This window comes from Dicentrarchus labrax, unplaced genomic scaffold (genome assembly GCF_905237075.1).
Source record: "Dicentrarchus labrax unplaced genomic scaffold, dlabrax2021, whole genome shotgun sequence".
Classification (NCBI taxonomy): Eukaryota; Metazoa; Chordata; class Actinopteri; family Moronidae; genus Dicentrarchus; species Dicentrarchus labrax.
In genome coordinates, this window is record NW_026136705.1 from 6,634,915 (window position 1) to 6,662,864 (window position 27,950).

Here is a 27,950-nt window from a genome sequence, read left to right on the forward strand (position 1 = left end):
TGCTGTAAAGTCTGTAGTTTTTATAAATTCTGAGTGAGAAAAAGTGCAGCCTTATGAGAGATTATGATGTATATGTTTCCTCCTACAGCCATTGGGCAGAGGTGTAGACTCATGTCACATGTCTTGAACTCGAGTCAGACTTTAAGTTGACAAAATCAAAAAAGAATTGTAACTCAACTTGGACTTTACCACTAATGACTTGTGATTTCACTTCGACTTCAGCCTTTTGACTTCTTGATAGCAATTCACCAAGCCCAAAGTATCCTATGTTATTTAAAAAGTTTGCCATGTCCACTATGAGAATTAAAAGTTAACTTAAAAAAAACGCATAATATTGACTTTTTAATATATTATTACTCGATTATTAAAATGGCATTACACATTTGGTGAAAAGCACATTAGGACTTGCGTAGGACTAGAAATCCAAAGTTTAGGACTTGCGTGCAAAGACTTTACATTTACGGTACTGTCTTGGTCCCATCTCTGCCATACTATGATATTGGATGTAGTGACTCAGCGGTCAGAATGCTGATATCTGATGAGTAGACTGATTCCAAAACTTGCTTTAATTCCATGGGCAGTGGATTAATAACTTTCGGTTTTGGCAGTGCAAACCTCGATGCCTGGTAAACAGCACTTAGTTCAATGAAAAACAAAGACAGAGTAATGAGAAAGGAAAGATAGCAAGGTAGCAATATTTCTGCCATTAAAAGTAAATTCTAATGTCTGTTAAACCAGTCATTTAAACAGAAAAAACATTATGTTAATGTCAAATGTCAAATAACGGCCCTGAAACTGCTAAATGTGCAATCTCAAAAAACAGGAAGTGGGAAGTCTAGCTGAATCATTTATGAAGAGTTTGATGAACTGCAATGAACTGGAATGCATTGGTTTAAGGATTACTTTATTAGTCTATCTTTTTTGGTATGCATGCAGTTATGCTTAAAGAGCTCAGCACAAAACAGTCCTATTACTTCAATTAGTAACCTTGTGATTTTTTCAGGGCAGTGTTTGGAAGTCAGCTGTTGTCCCAATATTTAAAAGTGGAGATAATTACAGGCCTATAACTATACTACTTACAGGATAAGGTCAAAGGTTGCAGAAAAACTGGTAACTGAGCAAATCATCTACCATCTGAATCCTAGCTCATTTTCCCTGCACCTAATGCAATTAGGCTTCAGAGCCAATTATTCCACTGCTAGCCAATTGTTTTTTTCGCTGCAAAAAAAAGTATCTCTATTGGATAAAGTTGCTGTTGTCGCAGTTGTGTTTCTTGACCTCACACAAGCATTTGGCATGGTTAATTAAAGAATTCCCATGTCTAAATTATGTACCTTTTTCTTCAGATGCACTTAAATGAAGAGAATCATACCTGGTAAATCTCTCAGTCCAAGTACTGAATCATCAATAAGCTGCTTTCTATCCGTTCACAGGTGTCCCACAAAGATCTATCCTGGGCCCTTTGCTATTTTCATTATATTTTAAAGATTTGCCATCCGTATGTCCTGACCAACATTCAAATGTATGCAGATGACACAATTTATGTACACAGTAACTATGACACAAGGTGATAATGAGCTGACACACTCATCTGGTTGATCTAATAGCATGGTTAAAGCAATGCTGAAGATGCAACAATCTTTATACAACAGTATTCATATTTTTCACAAGCAACAGTTCTAGTGTAGAGCCAGATGTGTTTATATCCGGGGAGAGGCTATAAGTTTTATCATAATGCAAATACATGAGAGTTCTGACTGATTCTAACTTTTCTTTCAAGACTTACGTGAAAAAGGTTCATAAGTGGGTCAGATTCAATCTTTCAAATTTCAGGTTCATTTGATCTTACATGTCAACAGAGGCAGCTAAGATGCATAAGCAATGTATGGTCATTTCCTATATCACTACCAGTCCACTCTTTGTACAAACATACAAACATTTGTACAATTTCATCATTGCCCAATAATAAAAACTATAACTTTCTGAGTGGGGAATAATATGTAGATGTTTGTGTCTCATGTACAAGATTATTGCTTGACTTCTCCAAAGTTAAGTTTGTCAAAGTAAGATAAACTGCATAGCAGTACACAAGAGATGCAGCAACAGCATTATTCCACTGAAAAAAAGGGCTTCCAGTCAGTTTGTGTTCTCAGTTAAAGCTGCACTAGAAAGGAACTCTATCTATTACAGAGATGGACAGATACAGTGTATTTAGAGCTCATTTAAAGAAATGGTTAATCAGCACTCAGCTTTGTCAGCACCAAAAATCAATTACACCTGCTGTCCTCAGTCTGCCTGTGCTGTGAACCTGCCCTCTTGTCACCTATCACAATCCTGTCCTCATGGACTTGAATGCTAGTATTGTATTGTGGCTTTGCTTTTAGTTTGCCAAAGTGAAATGTGAAAATGTATTTTATACACTGCATCTAATAATGCAGGCCTTTCCTATTATATTTAGCCCATATTTCTTTCTTTCTAACATACATATAAATAATAATAGTATAATGGTGTATGATGGTGCTGTATGATTGTTTTTTATGAACATTAAGATTCTCTTTTCATTTTATTATTGCTCTGCTTGCAAATGATCTCAATGACCTCATAATTTTAATCTTATGTTCAGTTTTAAGGGTGACTTTGTGACATATGCCCAGGGATTACAGATGAAAAACAACCTCCCAAATTAACTAATAAATTATACAAATGTAAAAAAAAATGGCCAAGATAAATCATACAAACAACTTATAGCCTACAATTTACATGACAATGGACATGCCTGTTGTTGCCAGACTGTATCAAATATTGCTGCTACTGTAAGCCTGCAAGCTGGTGCAGTTATTTGTTGTATGAATATTAGACATAGAACCTATAGAGACTGTGACTCATAGCTTAGTCTGTTCAGTTCACCTGCATGCTTACGAACCTACACTGCAGTAGTTCTCTCTTCCTTATGTTGGGCATCACATCCTGCCCAATTCACTATGTAGATTGGTTACTAATCTGAAGTAATTTACAATTAAGCACATAACCTCCCTTCTCTTGTGTGATTCCCAAGTGATTCCAAAGTGCTGCCATGACAACCATTTTGTCTCTTTCTCCTTTTTTCTCAGCATCATCTTGATGCACAGCTTACACCTGCTCACTGTGTGTTGTTTATGTTGGTGTGTGTCTCCAGGTGGAAAATCAGAGCTGGTCTGTTGCTGTGTTGTGTAAGCCTGAGAGCAGACGAGAGATTTGGGTTGTTGAACATTTTGTGATTGTACAATGAAAACAGGTCACAGAGGTCATGAGAAGGAACCTCTGCTCTTCGGGTTGCCTGGCTTCATGCCAAAATGTTGTCTTTCTGGGCCCTCTCTACCACTTTGACATGAGCATTCTAAAAATGGGACAGAGTCATGATCCAGGTGTATCAAGAAAAAAAAAAGGTTCGGCCTGTTTTCAAGTTTGTAACCCTTTTCAAACCACCAGGTGTTTTATTGCGTACTATGTGAACTGTAGTCCTCAGAGGTTGTTAAAATGAATCAGAGTAGTCAAGCATTGATTGCAGTGAGAGAGCCTGATGTACTTCTATATATACAGTATATCCCAACAGATAAACAGAGACATCACAACATGAATCTGTAAATGTTCAGCACAGGTTTAAAAATGCTGTACATTTGTGCATACAGTCGTCTCAGGCAAGCAGCCGCCTCTATTACAAGCAGCATTGCTTCAGACTAAAAATGAACTGAATAGGAATTGGAAATGAAAAGTGTGAATTATGAAACTTAATATATGCATGTGTGAATGAGACAAAAGAAGAGCATTTCAACTACACAAAGTTTGATTCCTGCAAACATTGTTTTCTTTCTCACTGTGATTTGTTGCTTAATAATAAAATAAATGAGATATGAATTAACAACACTGATATTTAATGGCAGCATTGTCCACAACAATACAGCTCGGGTCATGTAGCTCCTTGACAGAGCTCTCTGACTTTAATGGCTGCTTTGATTTAATCACTGCTCACCTTACAGCAGCTAATAAAGACATGATTTTATGTTTTGTCTAAGGAATACATTTACGCACTGTTGCCGTGATCCATCTTTATTACTAATTCTACATTCTAGGAACATTTAAAATATTCATTGTCCGTGACATAAACTACAGACTGTTCTGTGCCTTTAAGAAAATTGTTTGGTCACATGGTCCCACTCCTCTGCCTGTAAAGGATTCACATGATAGGGCCTTTTCTCAGCAGACATTCACTTGCACCTCAAGCATGAACAACACCAGGACAATGAAACTGAAATATGCACTTATACTGTATACTTCATATAATGAAATGGATATTTTGTAATATATATATTCTAATTATGTAACATATAAGAGAAAAGAAAAATCAACTCAAAAAAACCTGCTGCTAAACAATTGGGTGAAATTTGAAATGTCTAAATAATCATCAATAATAAAGTTAGTATATACTAACTTTATTATTGATGATTATTTAGATTTTAGAATTTTAGAATTTTAAAATCAGCATCTATAAAAGTATAAAAGGAGGGTAATCTTCTAACCCCAATCAAAATAAGTAGAATAACATGATTTATGTAAGGGAAATAAAAAAACCCTGAGTTTGCAGATGCTATCGCACTCAGCTTTATTTCACAAAAATTCAACTAGTGTCCTTTTTCCGTGAGAAACAGTAGATCTTTTTGACAGCAGCCATTTTAACATGAAATAGTAGGATAAACACAGGATGGCAATGATGCTGATTAAGGTTCTGTTCCATTTAGTGTAACAGAGCCTTTCCAGTGCACAATAGCAGCACCCTGACTCTCATTAACCTGAATGGAACGGAACAGTAATTAGCATCATTGCTAACACCTGTGTTTACCCTAAGGTCTAATCCAATGTAGTGAAACAGTAGCACAAGTAGAGAAGAGTCAGAAAACAGAATCAGTTAAGTCGGACATTCTTGCCCAAGCTGTTATATTGACGTACGTGGACATGTACCACAGCGGTCAGCATGCTGGTACATAGGTAGCATAATCTGGGTGGTGTGTGGACTTCTGTGAATTTGAATGTGGATTTATGAAGACCCTTACAGTGATGTGGGATTACTAGCCAGCACAAGCAAAGGAAAATTAATCAACAACTATTTCTATAATTTATTTATCTGTTAAGTCATGTTTTAAGAAAAAATGCCAGAAATTCTCTGGTTCTGGAATTTTTGCTGGTTTTCACAGTGGATGATAGGCTATAAGACAAAATCTTTTGTGGTTTGGAACTGTTGCTTGGAGAAAACAAGCAATTTGAATATGTCAGCGTTGGCTTTTGGAAATTATTATTAATATTTTTGTAATTTATAATATCTTGTGAAACCAGGGATGGATCTAGACAAATTGCCTGGCCAGCCCAGCTGCCATCCCACTTGGTGTCAGATGCTGTCATTAATTTTAATTAATTTAAAAAATGATTAAAGCTGCAGTAGGTAACTTTTAGAAACATAACTTTTTGTTACATTTGCTGAAACCTTCAATATATCCTGACAGTAGTACATGAGACAGATCATCTGAAAAGATGTGGTTCCTCTGGCTCCTCCTAGTGCTCCTAATGGGATTTGCAAGAATCCACCCGGCCTGAATGAAAACAACCAATCAGAGCAGAGAAAGACACTTTGGGTTGGTGGCTTCAACATAGATTGAAGCCACCAACCCAAAGTGTTATTTTTGTTTATTTTCCCACAGTGAACAACTAGGAGGAGCCATAGTTTCAGCAAATATTTTTATTTTTATAAAAGTTAAGCTCAATGACAAAAGACTGTCTGAAGATTTCTAAATAAAACAATGTAGTGATTTCAAATACCACCTTTTAGATATTTCTGTTCAATGATTTGATAATGTGCCACAAATTCAAATATCTTTATTATATCGATGTATGCGATTGTTTGCTATCAAACAGTATATATATTTATCCATAAATCACCCTGCTATCCACAACAACAAATGACCTCAGAATGAATAAATAAATAACATAGAGTTAGTTGCAGCCCTATTACAGATGCTTCTAGCCCACTTTCTGGAGGGTTTTGCATTGTTTCACTGACATTTCTATGATGAATATTGTATAATAACATATTGGGGATTGTATAATATGGAATATAATTAGTATAATTTAGAGATGCAAATTGCTATTAGGAACAATAAAGTCACTGTTGAGGCACCAGAGGCAAACGCACTGTAAAGACTCCCTACCATGAGTGTTAGTCTCTCCCTACATATTGGATGCAAACGTGAATCCATTTCGCTCTGTCCGTCTGTGACGTGTGCAGGCGGAAGGAGGGTGCTGATATAGAGCCCGACACACAAACTACTCTCTGACAGGCGGTGCGAATCGCCAACTTGCCATCGCTCTCTTTTCTTTTGAACATGACTCTCGCGTCTTTGTATCGTTCGCCTGCAGTATTTAGACACATTCAGGCTGCACACTAACTCTTTAAAAGCCTAATTGGAAGGATTTTTTAAAACTTCTATGTGAAAGAAACTTGTGGAGAAATAGGGACAGGAGCAGCCTCCGCTGTGAGAAGGAATTATTTTTTTCTTGTCCCCCCCCTCTCCCCAAACAATAACAGTGGATGTTTGACAGTGCAGCCAGATAGGGTCGAGTGTCTCCTCCTCCCCCTGCGCACCGCGGCTGTACCTGGCGAGAAGATCTGGATTAAGACTAATGAACTGGGGGTAAATAATCTCCAAGGGACCGTTACACGGGGACGCAAACCGACTCTCTGTCTGGCTGTGGGATTTTTTTTATTTTCTACACTTCTTGAGGCTGAAGACGATGTCCGTCCGGGGATACTTTGTCGCTTTTTCCAAATGCACACTTCTTCTCTCTCTGAGGATTTTGCTTCTTGTGCCTGCAGGGTTGCCGGTCCGCAGCCAAGGGGACTCTCAGTCCGACAACAAAGTGATGGACAACATCACCGTCCGACAGGGAGAGACAGTCTTCCTCAGGTGAGTCAACACATTTTCTTCCCTCCTCCTCCTCCTCCTCCTCCTCCAGGCGCCGCCGCTGTGCTCTCGGTTCTATTCCCAAAGTTGAGCGCTGCTCCTCCTAATTGAAGTATTTAGCGAGCAGAGAAACAGAAACATGACTGAAGTGTTGTCTGTTTTATCATGTTGGAGAAAAAAGGGGGGATTTCAGAGGATTAGTCTCTGGGAAACACTCAATCCAGAAGCGATACTCTGCTAATCTCCAGCAGCTGTTAACAAGCAGACTCTGCGGTTTTAATTGTTGTGTGACGGTGCAGAACTAAAGGTGGAGGGGAGAAAAGGAGTGTTTCAGGGAGGAGAGAGGGAGCAGGAACAGGGTCGGGCAGATGCTCGCAGGTGTAAATAGACAGAAAACGCACACACACAGTAAACAGTGCGGGCGGTAGGGATGGATTGACTGGCATTTCCTCAAGATGGGAGATTGTCTGCGGTGACCTTTCCCCTCCTCTGCGCCCTCAGAGGCTTAACTGACACAGAAGGATTTATGTTGCTTTCAAGTGCTGTCGGGAATGTCCAGTGTAACATAGCAATAATCGCAGTGGCCAAAGGAAGGGATTTTGTCTGGTGACCCCGGAGTAGGCAAGGTGTGATGTGTGTGCAGGGCATGATGGGAGCTGTGTTAACCGTTGATGGTTAGTGTTGCTTTGGCATTGTACGGATGTGACTGTGGGTATAAGTTTGAAAGAAGTCTTTTTTGAGGCTGTCTAGACACGGTGATTGACATTTTCTCCTTGGCTGTTTTTTGCTGACAGTCATTTTCAGTGTTTTCACTTGAGGTCAGAGTAAAAGCTGTTCCGGTCAACTGCAGAAATGCCACAACAGTGCGTAGGCTATGGTCAGCCTAGGCTGCCACCTCAGGAAGGAATGGTGATGGGGTGGCACAAATCTGGTACCAAGTAATACCAGGGCCAGGATCACTGATATCAGTACCGCTATCAGAGCTTTTTATTGTTAAAATCAGCTAATGTATCCCTTACATGTATCATGTAAGGGATAATTAATTACTATTTTACTTCTAAATATATTACCACCAAATAATTTGCCAAACATGACATATTTCTTTTTAATATTCTCTGTTAATCACTAGGGCAAGAACCTAGCAGTATGATACGATAAAGGGTTTACCATTAGTCGATATATTGTGATTTTTTCTACTTTTAGGAAAACTGTCAAAGAACTGTCACCGGAATAAGCATACAGTCTGTGTATTTTGATCCTGTTGATGCTAGTATTGATACTTTGTAGTATTAATACTTCAGGGATTGATGCACCCACCCCTACCAGCTTTTCAGACACCTGTATCTTACCATATCATGAAATACCATCATTCAAAATGCTGCATTCTTTGTGAATTAATACCTAACTAAATTAATACCTAACTACCTAAAATGAATACTACACCTCCACTTTCAGTGCTAGTGAACCAAATTCCTGATATCAAATCTGATCAAATCTGATTTCCTGAACAACCTTTACATCTTAAAGGCTGACATTGGGTATGGTTATTGTTATAATTTTATCAATACTGATACTGCTTATCAATACCAATACTTATCGACTCTCTTATTGATACTACTTGCCATCATCTGGAGAACAAAATAAAGATATGACATAAAAAGATTCAACAGTTTATTGCATTTAGCTGTATTTTCATTAAAATATTCAAAATGAGGCCACGCTGATGTTTGATGTTTATTGCCCTGTCAGCTGTTTATGTAATGTTAAATAAATACTAATAACAGTTTGTCCAGGAGCTGATCAATATTTCTGTAGTGACCAATCGGGAACTGGTACGGGTTTAGTATCGTTCTCGTTTCCCATCCCTAGTTGACATGGATGATGTTTTCATGTATAGGTGGTATAACAACAGGACATGTATCTATCAGTATATATATCTACTTAATCTTAATATCAGTAAGCTTTGCCTAACGGTTTAACAATCTCTTGCACTACACTTTCGCTGTGCTGCAAAGATCAAATAATAATCTGTTATGAGACCTTATCTGACATTATTTGATAAAGCAACACGTCGTATCTAAAACCTTGACATTTGAAGTTCTTTGGCTACCTTGCACTGGTATGCACTGATAACATAAGCTGGTTTCCAGGTATCCCCAGGGGTCCTTTGGGTCCCAGCAGGTCACAAGTAAGGTGAGGAGTGAGTGAGTGAGACAGCAAGACAAAGTGAATCAGACAGGGGTCCGTAATGTGCTGATCTGGGTTCTGGATCCCTGTCCATCACCATGCTAACAATGGATATAATAATTACTGGTGTCAGATTGACAGGATTCAGTTTATAAATCTTTTATGAATGCAATGTACTGCATTGGTTTTCAGTTTAAACATTAAGGAGACACTGGGACACGCAGGAGTGAGATAAACGAAAGAAAACTTGACCCTTTACAGACCTGCTCTGAGAAACTGTTCTTTGAAGCAGCTTTAACTACCCTGCAAAGCAGGCGGTAAGGTTAAGGGTGGCAGAAAGAAGCTGTATTTGGATGAATATATGTTTAAGCTGTGTAGTCAGAAAGCATGTCAGTAACAATCCCATGTTTCTGCTATGTTACACTCTTAAAGCTCATTCCTTTTTCTATCTGTTGCATATTCCTATGTGTTAGCCAGCCTGCAAAACAGAGCATGTATATTAGATGGAAAACACATTGCAATTTTGCTCCTATCCCTCTCAAAATTGCCATGCAATGCCATTATTACTCCACTGTTCAGCCCTGCACAGGTCAATGGTACTGGCAAGTCTGAACTTGCCATGATGTACATTAATCCTGCAGGCTGAGCAGCAATGGCTTTTTCAGTCTGAAATTGATTCACACATTCTGAGGCCGCGTACTTTGCTTTCATCTCGTTGGTGAGTGCCCACTTGTACAGTCACATGGGTTGAAAACCCATTTGAATCTAAAGCGCATACTGTTCTGAGGATGGATGCTGGATTTGTAACTGTCCAGTTGTTAGTGGCTTCAAAATAAATTCCATTTTGATTGATAAAGTCAGGATCTTTTATTGTTTAAAAATGAATGGGATGTAGACCATGTTTTCCTCTACATTGTTCCTTAGGGGACCTCTTTTCTATCAAGTAAACAGATGACCCCTGACTAAGTGACATATTTTATGGATATTTCATATTATATTCAGGGCATGACAGTACAGAACAACTGAAGGAAGTTTGTGTAAAACCAGAGATTTGGATGAATTTTGAGCAGATTATTTCCTGTGAATATTGATCAGAGATGACTTTTCCTGATATTTTAGGAACTTTTTATGCAATCCCCTTAGTGTTTTATTCTCTCTGATGCTCAGCCATGGTTCTGTTGCTGTCTGCTCTTTTGTTGTTTCAACGTTTCTAATGCAGGACAAGGCTGTTCGTCAGACAGTGAAAGCTCTGTGAATGTAGTCTTCACTGTTTTTAAATTACAGTTTCACTTGGTTTTCTTCACAGAAAAGAACGTAATGCTGAGATATAGGGCAACTGTGTACTTTTACAGTTTTCTTCCACCCCTTAACCACTGATGGATAATGGATAACAACTGCAGTTGTTGAGTAAGCTGTAGGGCTGTGTATTGTGTATTGATAAGAATCTGGCAATACAATACATACCACAATACAGGGGTTACCGTTCTATATATTGACATACTGTAAGCAAGTATTGCGATTAAAAACTAATAATAATATTAATAATTTTAGGAAAACTAGTAAAATAGTGTAAAGAACACACCACAATACTCAAAATAAATATTTGACATTTTTATTAAACACAAAAACTGCTATAGTGTTTTTTAGAACTTGTACAAAACCTAGCGATATTCATATATTGATATTTTCTTACAGCCTTAATAGCTTGTAATTGGAATGCCTGAACTGTGTCTTTCAAAACGTCTGGTTTTGATGTCAATAATAGCACAGATTTGCAGGGCTTTTAAATGCAGGGAATAATACATTTGTTTAAACTATGAGACTAAAGGCATTTTCAGCAGCACTAATAGGTAGAGAATTTTAAAGTTTGATAGAAATTACCGTCACAGATTTATTTTTCTTTTTTTCCCTGTATTGTTCCCCTGAGACCTGCTGCAGCCAGTTTTGTAAGTGGGGCAGCCGACTACCCAATAGGGGTGATCGCGCTGCCTGCTACCCAGTCAAGACTGGGTTCTTTCCCAGCTCCCACCCAGGACAGCTTCTAATGAGCTTTCCTTCAACATTCACTGACTCCTTTCCAGTCAATATGGGTTTCAACCTCAATGATCTTTAAGTCGGCTGTATTTATGTAACGCGTTTAAATACCAAACTTCATTACTAAAGTTAGTTTCCAGAGGACTTTACAAAACAGCAAAAAAAAAAGAGAGTGTGAAAATGTAACAACACATTTGAAGAACATGGGACATGAGAGCCAGGTTAAAAGCCCCAAGTATGAGCAGCAGCATACGTGATGCTGGTAGGCCACCCTCCATCAGCTAGCTGAGCCAATTTGTATTACCTTCCTAGTCCCTGGGAAATTTGGATGTATTGCGTTCCTCTGGCACAAATTATGTTATAGACGTGGGACTCACCACCCCTGTTGCGCTCTGTGCTAACAAGCTCCCCATTGCCCTTTCTGACAACTGCCAAATCTGAGGGTGGTATCACATTTTAAATTAAAGAAAGTCAGTGCTGCCATTTGCCTTTATGTTTGTGTTAGTTTCGGCACTGTGGCCTGATTTGCAGAGATGATGTATAAATAACTAATTATCAGTTTATCTCAATGTGATCTGAGCTCTGACTCCCCAGTGGATCCGTTGCTAAAAGCCTCCTGCAGAGAGAGTGCAGCAAAGCTACAGTAGCATGGGCACATGCTGTACATAAAGCCAATACTAATACAATGTGAGTTATTTTAAATATTGTTTAAAAAAAAAAGAATCCAGGGCGTGAGCAAGATAGAAGAGTTAAATTTTCCAACAAAACTTGAAGAAATGCAGCTGTATCCTTTTTGTTGATTATGACCAAAGCAGACAGTGTCAAGAGAAGATCATTTTTTTTATACCAAAAGGTGATGTAGTTTGATTGCACCCACAGCTAGATGAGGGAAGTGGTTCTCTCTGATTGAGCGAGCCAAGCTTACATCACAAAGACTGCATCACAACTGTATTCACTCAGTGACCGTGAATTTCTGTTGTTTAAACTTCATAAAAATTGCCTATTGGAAATGTGCTTTGAGAAATATAGTGCAACATGTGATATCAATAATAAGTAATATAAATACAATATGGCACAAACATTTAGGTACACACTTTATATATTGTTCTTTGCACATTTTGCACTGTACATTGATGTGATGTTGTGGTGTAGACTTGTGTTTTCTGAGTTGTAGTTTTATGACTGTCTTTTGGTGAAACCTGTAGACAATAAAGTATTTGTATTCATAGGGCTGTCACAATCTCAGATTTTCACTAAACAATTATCATGGCCCAAAAAATTCAGGGTAACAATATTATCACCATATCTGTAGAACATTTGAAAAAGTAAAATAGTGCTATGATCAAATTCATCTTTAACTTTTATTGTGTGTTTTTTCTCTTTTTTGGTAAATGAATCACATTCTAATGTAACACTGGCAACCAGCGTTACGGTGCACATCCGCCGCCTACTGTGTTGAGGTGTGAAACACAAAGCAGGCACAGAAAGAAACGGAAATGATTTAAAAGGGTGCTGGATTATATACACAATTATTCAGTATTGTTAACACAGCCTCTGTGTTATTTTTTTAAATATAATAACACAAGTTATAACACATGTTTTAAATAACACAATAACTGCAGGACGTTTGTGTAAAACTACAGATTTGTATGAATTTTGAGCAGATTATTTGCTATGAATAATATTACATCAGAGGACTTTTTCTGATATTTTAGGAACTTTTTATACAATTCTCCCTGATGCTTGACCATTGTTCTATTAGCTTTTTGGTTGTTTTAATTGTGTCCTTTTCTAATGCAGGATGAGACTGTTAATCATAGAGTGAAGGCTCTGTGAATATAGCTTGTGTTCAGCACTTTAAAGTTTAGATCTTAAACTTTAAAAATAACAAAAATTGAGTTTCCTTCACAGGAATAAACAAAATGCCTAGGCCTACTCTGCATATTTTTACATTTTTGTTACATCTCTTAAGATGAAGAAGGCCTTGCGACCCCTATTGGAGGCCCTGACCCCCAGGTAGGAAACCACTGGTATAATGAAAATGGAATACAGTATTTTTTAGAATAAAATCTTTAAAAGCATAACAATAAAGGGAGATATGAAAAGGCACGTAAATGGGGCTAAGACTGCCCTCTGGGTTGTAATTTTATCAGAAGCATCCGCTTTTCTTTGTCGCACTTGGTTCTGGTTATTGAACATCTCCATGGAATGTAAGGACAGCAGTAAAGTGCACAGACATACATATATATACACATATATAAATTGAAGGAAGAGCATTTATATTCCTATTCCCACCACATGACACTGAATTCTGAGCAGTCAAACTCATCTTGTTGTCACGTATGCTAGCGTATGGGCAGCACTGCTTTACATAAAACAGACTCTAACTGGACTAAATAAGAAGCACGTTAATTTCCCAAAGGCTCTGCCCACTCAAATGGACTTAAAAAGAGACACGCTGCCTCCCGAGACCGCAATTAATGAATGTCACCACAGTGGCCGAGGTGGGCCGACAGCCTCCTGAGACGCTTATCTACCTGCACAGACCACGCTGGTCTTAGAGTCACATCATGTTAACATTTATTCCTTTCTCTTCTGCTGCAGCTGCCTGATGAACGCATTCAGGACTCAGGCAGATGGTGTTAATTAACTTGATATTTAGTTTGCATGTAGAAATGTGTGCTTGACAAATGTATGAATCTGTATTTTTACATTCATGGATGTTGTGAATGGAACTCTCAGTGCCCAAAGCTTTGCTGTCAGCTAAGATTTTTCTACCCAGTCCATGGTAGGAGCTGGAGCAGCTCTCTTTTTAAGGATACATTCATTTTATTCCTCGTATGCCATGGGCCAAGATTGGAAAGCTGATAATTTGGTTTCACAGAGGGATGCTAACGATTCTCTCAGTAATTCCATTTCCTTTCACCTTGCATCGTCTAGCCGCACTGCCATCCATCAGTCCCACGTTTTCACTTATTGTCTTCACTGTTACTGTCCCAGAAAGGGATTTTTAGCATCACAATAAAGAGGCTCTGATCAGCAATAGGATACTTATACAATTTCATCACTTAAGTCCTTTCTAATAGAGTTGTAATGTAGCTGAAAGCATTTTATTTTTCATTTAATTAAGCTGTAATTGGTAGATTTTTTTGTTTTTCTCTTAGTATTTATCACCCTAACTGTTAAGGAGTGACTGAAGTCAGTCTGCATTGTCAGTGAAATGAGCACAAACATGCACTGAATAATAAACTCCTTCCCTGTATTATTTCTATATTTCAGTATGAGAGGGTTGCACTGTAGCGGAATACAGTATGGTTCTTTTGACTGTCTGTGTATAGTGTCAAGAAAGTTGAGATCCCTGATCCGCTAAAACCAGCAGAACGGTGGTAAGCAAAGGGCTTTCTATCTTCCGGCCCTACAGTGGAAAACAAGGGACTTTCCACCGAGTAACAATGAAAGGAAACATGATTATAGGAAATATGTCACAATGAAAGGAAACATGATTATATGATTATAAAATGAAATATTAATGGAAAGAAATATGATTATAGGAGTATAACCGATCATTTGATAATTAATGAGTATGAATGTCGAACAGTAAGTTAGAACTATGGTAAGTAAGGCCAAAAGGGCAAATCAGGTTAAAATAATGAGTAACAAGTGAAGAGGCACATATCGGAGGAGAAAATCATGTTGAAATACTGAGTAACGTGGTGAGAAGGCACGTATTGCCATCAGACCTGTCCAGACAAGCCTGGTGTGGAGAGTAAGGGGAAGTTGAACGGCACAAAAAGACACATCTGGTGAGGAGCAAAAGAGGAAGTTGCACGGCACAAACTGGACAAGGACCTCTGTTCACCCTGCCAACAGAGACTGATCAGAGACTTCGAGGACTTTGGATAAAGTCGGGAGTTTCAACAGCAACCAACAGTACGGCAGGCTAGGAAGGACTGTATTGGCCGTACACCCCTTCATTCTCTCTCTTTTAACTGGACATTCAACCTTTCAGCTACGGCCTTTTCACCAGGGTTTGAAATTTAACAATTCCTTTTAATATCAGATATGAAGTTAATCTTTATCAGTGAATATGGATAATCAATTTTGAATCAATTAACACTGTATGCTAGCCCTTGCTAAATCTTGCAATAAAATATAACAACTGCAGTTAAAGAATAAATTGTGGACATTGGATTAATGTCATCTCAATAGGCAAAAATTATTAGGTAGTGTGGTTAACATTGTGAAGGTTCTAACAGGTTACTCTAGCCAGAGTAAAATTAAACAGACCCTTGGGGCTTACTGTACAAGCCACTAAAATAATCCTAGCAACTACCAAGTGCACAGATCAATAAGAGGAGAGCTGCCGTGAACGGACATGGCTAGTGTGGTATTTGACTCTAGGGCTATTCAGTCAGGTGCTGCACTAGGGTGAGCAGGGTAGGCGTCCGGATGAAGGCAGTTAGTAGCTAGGTGTGTCTCCTCGCCACCAGCTTAAACAGTCCTCTTCTGAACCTGGCAGGGTAATACCCACAGGCTAGAGGATCGGACCCTTTAAACGGTGCTGGTCCAGTACCACCTATACGTGGGTAACTCGGGATCTAAGACATGGCGCCCAACGTGAGGCTCGACGAAAAGGACTCGTCAGGCCTGAGGAAGAACCACAGCGGAGGAATCCACCGCTGTTCGTGAGACGACCCGAGGGAGAGACATCTGTCCAAGCAGCCCAGATCGACCGACGGACAGCCAAGCTGTGCCCAGAGAATGGCGCTGAGTAGCCCAACTAGTCTGCAACTCGTCCCTGACCCTAAGCACAAAGGGAGGCTTTGAGGAGCAGACGACTCGAAAAGACAAAGACAACAGAAGTGGCAATGGCGGAGGCACAGGCGGAGCCACAGTCCCCCAGCCGAACAGGATAGATAGATGATCCAGAAGACAACGAAGAAGGATCCAGTGTGCCACGAAGACAGCTAGAATAATAACAGACAGCTACCATTGTGCTCAGGCCCTTAAAGAAGACCTCACCATTTGGGAGGAAAATGGATTCAAGGGGGCCAAGGGCAAGATGGTGGCTCATCAAGACTTGTGGAAAAAGATAGCCAAGCTACGGCTAAACATTTACCTAGATGTGGTACATCAGAAGACCCATGGAGAAGAGGGAGCACACTGGCAAGGAAATGATGTGTGGATTGCTACGTAAAACAAAAGAGAATCGTCTTTGTAGGAAACGAGAAGTGGGAAGAGACACCCAAAGGAAGGGTGGTCCCAGAAGAATCCGTGGTGGAGGTGGTGCAGGCCGTACATGAAGCGCTAGACCATGCAGGCACCAAGCCCACCAGGATGGAATTGGATAAGCAGCAGCTTTGGGTTCCAATAGGCCAAATTCAAGTTTATGATCAAGAGAGACCAAATGATATCTGTGTACATCACTACAAGATGAGTCACACAAAGCAGTCATCACACACACACACACACACACACACACACACACACACACACACGTGTCAGTTATAGGTCCAGTGTGTAACATTCAGGAGGAGCTATTGTCAGAAATGGAATATAATATTCATAGGTATAGGTTTTCATTAGTGAATTATCTAGTGCTGGCCACGACTAAAAATGTTCCTAGATGACTAGTAGTTCTTAGATAAAGCCAATAGTCAACTTTTTGGGCCACAATTCTGATATTAATTTAATTATTTAAATGCTAACTGAAACAGTGGTATTTTTTTTAGTATTTAGTTCATTTATTTTAACACAGTGTAACATCACACAGTCTTTTTGTTCAAAACGCGGAATAAATAATTCCAACTTCCAACAAAACAAATCCTGGCGGACTTATTGATACGATGGATGATGGATGATGGATAACATTAACAGTTACTTACAAATGAACTTGCTCCAAACTCGCTCTTCTTCCTTCATTCCTCTCCTGTTGCTGCCTGAACCCGCCGTGTCTTCATCCCCAGAATCAGAGTCCTGTAAATCAGCTGGCCTCTGTTGGTCCACCCTGCTCCTTGGCAGCCTTCCCCACTGGGTCCCCTGTCCTTCGAGCTCCCAGTCTGGGTCAAGTCAGCTAATGGGACTGCTAATTAGCTAGTGGCAGCAGCTAGTACAGTTAACATAGGCAACTGCACACCAAGAAAACTTGTTGCAACACTCTCCTTATACTTTGGTCCCATTGACAAGGCACAGCTCCTAAATGGAGTTTGACATTCTTGTTTTTCTGCGACTATCAGACAATGAGTCCAGTACATCCTACATCCTAAATCCTAAGACTCCCTACAAAAATGAATTTCTTTTGGCCAGTGGTCTCCTGAGGAAAACCTCTGGCTCTGTAGCTGTTCCACTGTGTTTACCAGCCAGTATTTATCTTGTGAGAAATAGCAGGGGTGTTAATATTGATCCGTGGGGGACACCTTCATCAACCATCTGGGGATTTGAAAACATTACATTGTGGTAGAACACTTAGAAAGGCATTCACGTGATGTGTCCTTTAATTTGTCACTCAACCTTTATATGCAGTCTTGTATAGAAATTGGTGGGAGATGAAAGTATGACCTCCAGTTGACGATTAATTTGGCAAGAAAGCCTTTTATAGAAATACTTTTATGCCATTCAGAGCCCAGATCGAGTGGCATTTTAATATCATCTCGCCTCTTTAATTTGATGAAATTCAGGTTGAAACTCACAGCACAGGATTCATTTGTAACAACGGAAAAGTTAGTTTACGAGAAGATAATTTTCTAAGGGTTTGGGTAAGACTGTGCTAATGGTATTCTTTATTTGGAGCTCTATTATAGCTATAATGCGGCCATCATTAAAGATACAGTTTTGAAAGGCAATTTAAAGCAAGTTGAAAAGGTCATTGATTTCAGTGTGATTTACCAAATCAGACTCGTATAAGGGGCACTCCGCTGCTAAAAGGCAGCAGGTCATGTTAGGTCATGTCAGGTTCTGTAATCACACATTTCATCAACAAATCTGCAAAAGACCAAGGAATATCTGTCATGACATCAACTTGTGCAGATGCTCAGGGAAAGAGCCTGTCCTACATTTAAAGGCTCTCTGTATTGTTGGTGAGAATAATCTCATATCTCCAGTGGATTACAGAGTGGGGACTTGCTGAACTGTAGAACAGTGGCGTTTCATTGTCAGTAATTTCTGGAAGATATCTTTTCTCTCTCTCTCTCTCTCTCTCTCTCTCTCTCTCTCTCTCTCTCTCTCTCTCTCTCTCTGTCTCCCCTCTCATACTTGTCTTGCTTTGAAGTGATTTAATTCCGCCTTGAATGCTGTCCAGGAAATTACAAAGCCACTGTAATGAAGTGTGGCTGATTGGACAAGTGCCCTTGTATGAACATTCATTTTTCGGCTATCCAGGAATTTTGAAATGAGTACTGGGCAGGTTGAACTGTGCAGATGGATTTTTATAGCCTTAACCCCCAGCAATTTTAAGCTTTCTGGTACCAATTCTGTAAAGTTAATAATCTTGTGATAGGGCTGTTGCCCAAATAACCAAGTTGAAGCTGATGTATTAGTCATTTCGAGCCTCTCAAGCTTGCAGTTGTTCTGCAAATAAACTGTTCCACTTCAAAGATAGTTACTGCTGTCATCTTCAATTTATTTCAGCTATTCTGAAATAAAGCCTGCCCCTGTAGTGTTCAATAGAGTGAAAATAATTGCAATTAAATAAAGACAGGAGCAAAAATGTCCATAATTAAACAATCAATTGTGAAATTATTTTACTAATTATTAAAACACAACTCATTATTAAACTATTCATTTATGTTTTTCAGAATGTCATTTTCAACACATTTTCCCAATTATATCCTAATGCCACTCAACAACTGCCACTAATATGTAGTTATATAGTTAGCTCCTGTTGGCTAAAACAACAAAAATAGAAATTAAAAACAGACATCAAAAAGCCTGAAACAACAATGATAATAAAAAAACCAAAAAATAGCAGGGGTGTTGATATCAATCCTTGTGAGACAAATTATGTAAAGATTTGTTTTGACAGCTCACTTTACAATGGAGGAAGAAGAAGGTAAAGAATAAGTTTTACTTATACACACACTGCATGTGCACATACACATGTTATGGGACACCTTTATCAAACATCTAGGGCCATTGTAATGGAAGACCTAGACAGACATATGATCCAATTATGTTCCAAACACAAAAATGTATTGTGAGAATGGATTTCTACTCTACTGTGATTGGCTTATGGACAACCAATGGGTTTGTGCATTTGGATGGATGATTGTAATCATCCTTAAATGTTATGTTCATTGGAATGGACAGGAAAACTGAATGTGTCCTTTATATTCAGTCATTTGTAGAAAACGGTGGGGGATGAAAGTATGACCTCTAGCTGACGATTAATTGGCAAAAAAGACATTTGTTGAGCTATTTTTTTAATTTTATTTTTATTAAGTAATTCTGAATCCAAAAATTCAAAGGAGATATTAAAGATAAAAATGAGCAGGGATTTATTACAGCTGGCAACTAACATTAACTAACAGCACCACTCCACTGTGCATTATAAAATAAAGGTTAAACATAACTCTAAAATACTGAGCCCCCCTGGTGACATTGGATAAAAAAAAAATAATGCGTGGCCACGAGATAATTATTGCAGTCATTTCCATGCAGAGACTGTTGATTGTTAACATGGACATCAGCATATTCCTTGTGTTTAAGTCCATGCATTTTAAGCAGCCGAATTAAGTATCTCTTGCTAAGAATTACTCCATGCCTAACCGCAAGTGACTGAAGTATGTCATTGTAATTCATTCCTATATTAAAATAAAATGAAATGAATTCATACTTGTCCATTTTAACAATCAACAGTCTCTGCATGGAAATGACTGCAATAATTATCTCGTGGCCACGCATTAACTATCTCGTTGCCACGGGATAATAACGCCTGGCCACACATTATTTATTTTTTTATCCAATGTCACCAGGGGGGCTCCGTACTAAACTTGTATATTTTAAACAAAAATAAAATATGTAACTAAAATGTACTTCAACAAAACTTACAAATAAAAAAACATTTGATTGAAATTTCTATTTTGGACTTTATGTATTCATATCAGTATCTATGTCCAAACATTGCATTCATTTATTTAATATTTATTTTAATTTAGTTTAAGTTTAACACTTTGTAGCTCCCTACGCTTGAGGCTGTGAGCGTGGTTAGAGTAATACTCATTTTGATGTGTGATTGTGGTAAACAGACTGACCCACAGGCAGGGTGAGCGGGGTGAGCTGCAGTGTCTCATTGGCCGACTTAAGGAGGGCTCCAGTCCTGTCTAGGTGTAAGAAGAGGAAATGGGTGGGAGAGAGGTGGAGTGCTCAGGATTATGTGCTTAAAAGATTCTCTGCTCCACCTCCCCTTTAGCGCCACGATATCAATACTGCAGGGTGCCGTGCTCATGCGCGTGTAAACAGACACACACACACACACACACACACACACACACACACACACACACACACACACACACACACACACACACACACACACACACTAGTGTTGTTTACCAACACAAGGATTAGTTATGGATATTCCTCGGCATCGCTTTGGCCGACCAGACACAGGCACAGTGCAATATACAGAGCTCCCACAGAGGTCATAAAATCTGTGAAGGTGTGAAACATGATTGTCTTTTTAAAGTGCGAACAAACAAAAAGTTCCTTTGGGGAAAAAGGTTGTACAGAGTTTGGGCAAAAGTCTGAAAACAAAATCCACATTCAGAGAGAAGTGGATAAGTAACGTCGCCAGCTTTAAACATGGACAATTAGGTCTTGAATAGTATGGAATTCAACACAGACACTAAACATACAGTTTAGAGCTGAATGGATTGTTTGATTAGAAAATGAATCTATTGTAACTTGAATAATCTTTATTGACAAAAATAACATTTATTTGTTTTAGCTTGTCAGTTGTGAGGATTTTCAGCTTCTTTGTCTTTTGTGATAATAAATTAAATATGTTTGGGTTTTGTACTGTTGGTGGGACAGAACAAGCATTTTGAAGACATCACATTTGGCTTCAGGGAACTGTAACAGGCCTTTTATATTATTGTCTTTGTTTCTTGGAACTTCAGTAGCTCAGCCTTTAGGGACTTGGCTTGGGCACTGCTAAAGTGCCTTTAAGGAAGGCAACAAAAGGCTGACTGCTCCCGGGCGCCGCTACGTGGCAGTCCATCACTCCTCCATCTCTCCACATGTGTCTGTAAGCCGTGTGTGTGTGTGTGTGTGTGTGTGTGTGTGTGTGTGTGTGTGTGTGTGTGTGTGTGTGTGTGTGTATGTGTGTGTGATTGCATTTTTGTCCTGCATGTGTATGTCAACAAATAAAAAGAAAAATAAATTCCCTATTTAGGTTTAATAAAGTAAATTGTCTATAGACCAAATGATTAATCCAGACCATTATCAGCAGATTAATCAATAATGAAAATAATCATTAGTTGCTACCCTGGTTTTAGGGCACAAACGGTGGCTGCAAGTAGTCCTTCTGTTCCATTGCAGAAGAACTACTTGCAGCCACAGTCCACTGTATGAACATATCAGTGATGAGGTGAAATCCATTATCCCTCACTGATATTTCACGGTCAAGCAGAATTTTATGTTTTTTTTAGACAAAATTAGACATTTGTCAGCATTTTGTAGAAAAAAAATGTTTAAATTTCTCAACTGATAATTCTGTATAAGTAATGAATCATATTGGCCCCAGTTTCATAACATAACTATTTTGGAGAATATTTTGAATATTTTGTCCTGATGCTGGCACTAAATAAAAAAGTCAGGGGATCCATGTTATTACAATTCATCCTATGGGACACACGAGGAGCTCTCTGAACCAAATTTCACTGCAATCCATCCATAGTGGTCCAGACATTTCCTAGACAATAACCTCAAAGGTCAAAACCATGATGGATGAAAAGTCAGGGGATCACCAGAGTCAGAGGATTCTAGTTGAGATATTTCAGTCTGAACCGAAGTTGACCAACACTGCCAACCCTAGAGCCGCACTGCTATCCAGGATAAAAATTCAAAGCAGGTAGTGAAGATGAAGATGAGCAGGGATTTATTACAGCTGAGATGTGGATTGTGCTGAATTGAGCTTTTGAGAGATACAGTTTGAGTTTATTCATCAGACAACCAAATGCACATGCAGGAGCACATCGACTGCTGGCCAGCGTCGGATTGATTTTAGCAACACCCAATCCATTTCATTCTCCCATTTCGAAAAACGTAAACACATTATACGCCGGTCATTCGGTGTTAAAAAGTGGCTTTCATGCTGGTGGTTCAAGCTTGCATTAGTCTGATAAGTTTGATGCCAAAAGTAATGTAAGTTCAGAAAAAGAAAAGTCTGCCTGTAAAAAAAGAAATAAATACATTTGTGAAGAGTTCCATAAAACGTGTCATTGGATGATAAAGTGCAGCATCAGTAGTAAACACACACTGTAGCTGCAGGATCTGGCATCTCCCTCCAATGAGCGATTGGTGGCAACAAATGAATGATGGGATGGCACATCCGATTGATAGATGAATACCTTACCTCTGCTTTCACTCAAATGCCAGCTGGTATTTCGGTGGAAGAACAAGCTGCTTTATTTATTTGTCGGCAGTAATTGTAACCAACGAACATCTCCTCTGGCTAAAATAAGTTTCTACTGACTTTACACTTCAAAGTGGAGAGACAGGCAGAGTTGAGTCAGAACAGGCAGGGCTCCAGGCTAAAGCTCTAACACACGCTTCATGGCTGATCAGACACTGTCTGCCTTTTGTGTGTGTGTGTGTGTGTGTGTGTGTGTGTGTGTGTGTGTGTGTGTGTCTGTCTGCATCTGTGTCTGTGTGTGTGTGCTAGTGGTGGTTATATATCTGTGCTTATGTATAAAACTGTGCCATGTCATAACTATACTCAAGTGATTTTGCCTGTCCACACTCCTACAAGCGGTTACCCAGTGAGCACCAACCAAGATTTCAACCTTGATTTTCTAGTTAAAAACTGAGTGATATTCGGTCTTAGTGTCTAAAACCTCTTTTCGTCTTCTTTTCAACCAGCTAAAATGTGGTTACAACATCAATGTGTCACAAAACACAAATTTGTTCAATCATTTTGTAACTGACCGATTCACGTTTAATAAGTCAGTGCCACATTTCGGTACTTGAGAGTGCATCTGGGTGAGAGAGTAGAGTGTAGAGAGAATTCACGGGGTTTGGTAGAATTTGCGTTAATGGGACTGATTGGTTACAGCTTCGACTACCGCTAGCTAGATTTATCTGCATGTGGCATAGTCTCAGAAAGCACTTTCTGGTACCATTTATAATGTTTCAGTGGGAAAAAAGATTCTCATGCAGTGAGTGTCCTTTCTGTGTGAGCACTTCCTGTTTAATTTTACTACAGAGGACAGTGGAGATATTGGATGTGATGAACTGTACTGTACTCTGCTGAGGGTTATGGGTGATGGGAAGAGTGGATAGGGAGTGTGTGTGTGTGTTGGGGGAAGGGGGCAAGGTCAACAGCAGGTACTAAGTGTTATTTACCATCATAAAGCAACAAGATTTATTTGACAGGCAATTTAACTGTGGATGAACATGCAATACACTCCGTGTATTAAATCACACTATGAGGTAGGCTGAAAACATGGAGGTTTACTCCTGTCAGACAAGTGTTAACACTGCTAGTGGTAGGGGCTGATGGTGAGGATGTCTTCTGTCTGTCTGTCTGTCTGTCTGTCTGTCTGTCTGTCTGTCTGTCTTAAATTGTGTCCATGTTTCCCTCACTTAGATCTTTTCCACCTGTCTTAGTCTTTTAATGCGTGTGCATCAGCAATGCAGTTAAACAAATGTATTCTATATTTGTAATGTGTTAGTCATCAGTTTGTGTGTTAGACTGCTGAAAAACTGAACTATAATGGGTTATTTTGTCAGCAATATGGGGTATTGTGTCTGCATTCATCTCGTCTCAACCACTCAAAGTGACACATTCACCCATTCACATAGCAAACACTCATCACAAACAGAAACTAATCCATTCAGTCACACTGATAGGAGCAATATTAGGTTCAGTATCTTGCTCAAGGACACTTCAACATGCAGCAGGAGGAGCTTGGGATCAAACCGGCAACCTTCTGATTAGTAGACGACCCACTCTACCTATCTACCTCTATCTATATTTTTAAATGTATAATTGAACTCCAGTTATTATAATAATGCCATTTGTAGAAATAATTTAGTAGCTAAAAAGATCAGGCAAGTGGAAATTATGAAAATATCACACAATATAGTTTTTACCCAGCACACTGATTTCCAGTGTCAGATGTGACTGGATGGAATATATAGATAATTAAAATGTGTTTATTTCTGAAGGACAACAGAGTCTCTTCCTCTTCCTCACTGACATTATCCCTGATACAGGTTAATATGACACATCATAGAAAGAAAACTGATGAATGTCCTTGACTGATTCCTTTTGCATCAAGTTAACACAGATGGTGAATACGAAAACAAACCAAAAACAAGAAAACACCTTAAAACAAGCAGTAATCTAGAAATACACCTATACTGGTTGTGTTATTTGTGTTAGTATTAAGCTGTGAGTATGAAGTCATTTTCAGTTTTCTTTTGGTTGAAACGCTCCGCACCATTCAAAACTAGGTGCTTGAACCGTAATTCCAAAATGTAATAAAAGCACTGAAACCTCATTCAAATGAGGAGTGAGGCACTATCAAATAAAAGAACTGGCATCATGTAACCATGGATACTCATTGGTCACCAAGAGAATTCTAATGTTTGGGTGACTCCTGACCTTTCCTCTATAGTGCCATCAACAGTCCAATACAACGAATCTCAGAGTGTAGTGAATTTACTGAGCAGATAAATACTGCCCAGAACCACTTAAGTCCTGGACACTCCGCATGCTTTTTATCTTGCATGTCACTCAGGTCAAAATAACAACAACTTTTGAAGCCACCATGGCCTTTCCTTTCGACAAAACTGATGTCTGCACAGCTGCTGTGTTATAGTTACTGAGGTTCAATGAACATTGCACAAACAGGACTTTATCGTCTTTTCTTGTTTATTCTATGATATGAGATGTAGACACAAAATGACTTTAAGCAGTCAATCAACCACCTTGTTTGATTGTAAGCTTTTACTTACAGGTCAAAAATGGTTTCATCAAATGCTTTTAACAATTTGCTCCTCTCATAGCCTGTTTGTTGTCATACTCAATGTTTCGCCACAAATAAGAGCAGTAGTGTCTTCTGAATGTTAACTAAATGACCGTGAGGATGAACTTTATGGGTAATGTGAAGAATAGAGTGAGTGTGCAGTATGTGTTATAGATTCTCGGTGGAAAATAACCTGAAAATATCAATTTTCAATTGATTGTTCCCAAATGCCAAACTCGTTGCAAATGCAACTCGTATATGCACGCATACCTTTTGTGTACAATGCCCCGGGTGCCTTATTATATTTAGGGCAGTTCATAAGCTGATGATTTGTTTCCAAGCCGCGTGTTGATCTATAACAAGGACGCGCTCCATTCCTCCAGGGTATCTCCGCTCCATTAACCAATGCTAGGTATCTTCCTGAGGATAAAGTGAAATCAGGTGGTATTCAAAGCAGATTATCTTCCCCTGAGCAGAGGTTCACCTCACTTACCTAAAGCGCTCAGATGTCTGATTCTATAGTGGGAGCAGAGATCTACTGTACTAGAGATTAGGAAATACTTCATCGTTAATGCACCAGGGAGTTTCAAAGAGGAGGTAAGGCAGGGATGTTCCTGCTCACCACTACTTTTCACAGACTCTTCCAACATGTCTGAGAGCATCTGTATCGCAGTGTAACACAATATAGCGGCGCAGGTATAGAGCTGCAGCAGCTTTGGGTTCATTCAGAGAGAGATTCACTCCTGGTGTTTCCATTCATCCCTGTAATACAGTATGAAATGAAATACAGAATCCTAGAGTGCAGCATTTAGTTCAGCTTGCTTCCTTGAAAAGTATCTATCTTCATTTTCTTGTTGGCAAACAGCTGAAGTGAAAAATATGGCAGCAATGAACCACAGCATGACAAAGAATGCAGATAGTTCTCTGATTGCCAAAGAAAGTGATGTTGGTATTCTGCTGTAGTCCTTGTTAAAGCAGTTCCAAATAATTTTATACTTATCAGGACTTACTATTATACTTCTTTTTGGCCCATTACAGTGTGCACAATTGGCCAATCTGTTCTGTCCATTGTGTCCAGCTTATAACTGTGTCCCATTTCATGCACAGCCTACTTTTAAAGTCCATATTTCAGGAACAGATATAGGTGGGGGAATTCGCAGCGATGATGCGATGAATCCTCTGTAGACTGTCCTATTTCCCCAGGATGTGGACTTGCCTTCAGTTCTCTTTGTAAGCCACATCTAGTGCTCAGGTTACTATTTTTATAAATTAGTTGATTGTTTAGTCTATAAAACATCCGAAAAAAGTGCAGAATGTCACATCACATTTCTCCGACTTCTAGGCAACATCATCAAATGTTATGTGTGACCAACAATCCAAAACTCAAAGATATAAAACAGAGGAAAGCAACAAAACCTCACGATAAAGAAGCTTCAACCAGCAATTAATATGAATTTTTGCTTAAAAATAGAATTAAACGATTCATTGATTGTCATTATAGTTGAATTTTCTGACGATTAACTAAGCAATTAATCGGCAAGCCACAGAAATGGATGAGCCCTCCCAAAATCAGCTTTACTCATACCAACGCCCTCTGCCACATAAACACATGCATGTAAACTGAGAGACACAGGTGGTGGCTCTTTCATTGACACTAGCTTCCTGTTGGCTAGTAACATTAACCTTCTTCTTCAGCCTTAAGCCCTTACAAGCTCCCTCCCGTTCTTTTCTGGTATCCCAATCTATGTGCAGGTCCTGCCATAGCAAAGACATTCCCTCCATCAGTAGCTAGTAGTTCATTTATATCAGGCTACATTTTATACAAGCAACAATAAATAAAAGTCAGAAAGTCGTTGTTACTAGTTACACCATGTGACCATTAAGTCAACTTTACTCAGCGTCCTGTTGCTTGCGCTCACACTCCGTACGCAGTCCGAAACTGCGAGCATCATCCTGGGCATCGGCCAAAGGTGTCGGCTAGGCTGAATGCTGGAAAATAAATTACAATATTTATTTACGATATTTAAAATGACGTAACTTTCTGCAATGTCCCTATATTGTAACATATTTTGGACCATTGACTCCATGCTACTAGCTAGCGTGGCATTTACAATTCACCTCATCAGCCAACACAGCAAAATTAGCTGGCGATAGCTGGGGAAGTAATTTGGGAAGCTAACTTTCACCAACTAACATATTTACATAGTATTTTGTTTACAACAGCAATAGTGAGCAAGCAATCGAACATTAGCCAGCCAGCTGCAACCCAGCCACGCTGTGCCGGCCTCCCCACAACGCCAGCGGACAAAGTAACCTGCAAACAGCAAGCAAGTCAATTTAGCAGCCAGATCAGCCCCAGGAGTCTAGATGAAGCTCCCTGACAGTATGTTGTGACTAACCACAGAAACCTGTGTCTTTAGTTGTCAGTGCTACAATAGCTTGATTCTAATTGGAGGGACTAAATGAAGTACTTTGTGTAGATTTGAGGGGACACATTACTTGTTTCTGCTCACAAATGTTTTCAAAAATGCAGCCCTGAATCCTGCTCAGC

General features: G+C 39.1%; 1 protein-coding gene across 2 annotated transcripts in view; it reads left to right on the plus strand.

Moving 5' to 3' along the window:
• The window catches only part of ntm (neurotrimin), a 451,063-nt gene that overhangs the window by 299,463 nt on the left and 123,650 nt on the right, over window positions 1–27,950 (plus strand). Inside the window, exon 2 of one of the 2 annotated variants that reach the window (XM_051401617.1) lies at window positions 6,902–6,992. In XM_051401617.1, the coding sequence (XP_051257577.1) occupies window positions 6,902–6,992 (91 nt within the window). Of the gene's footprint in view, window positions 1–6,349; window positions 6,993–27,950 lie in introns of those variants that run through there. The other variant, XM_051401616.1, reaches the window with a different exon arrangement.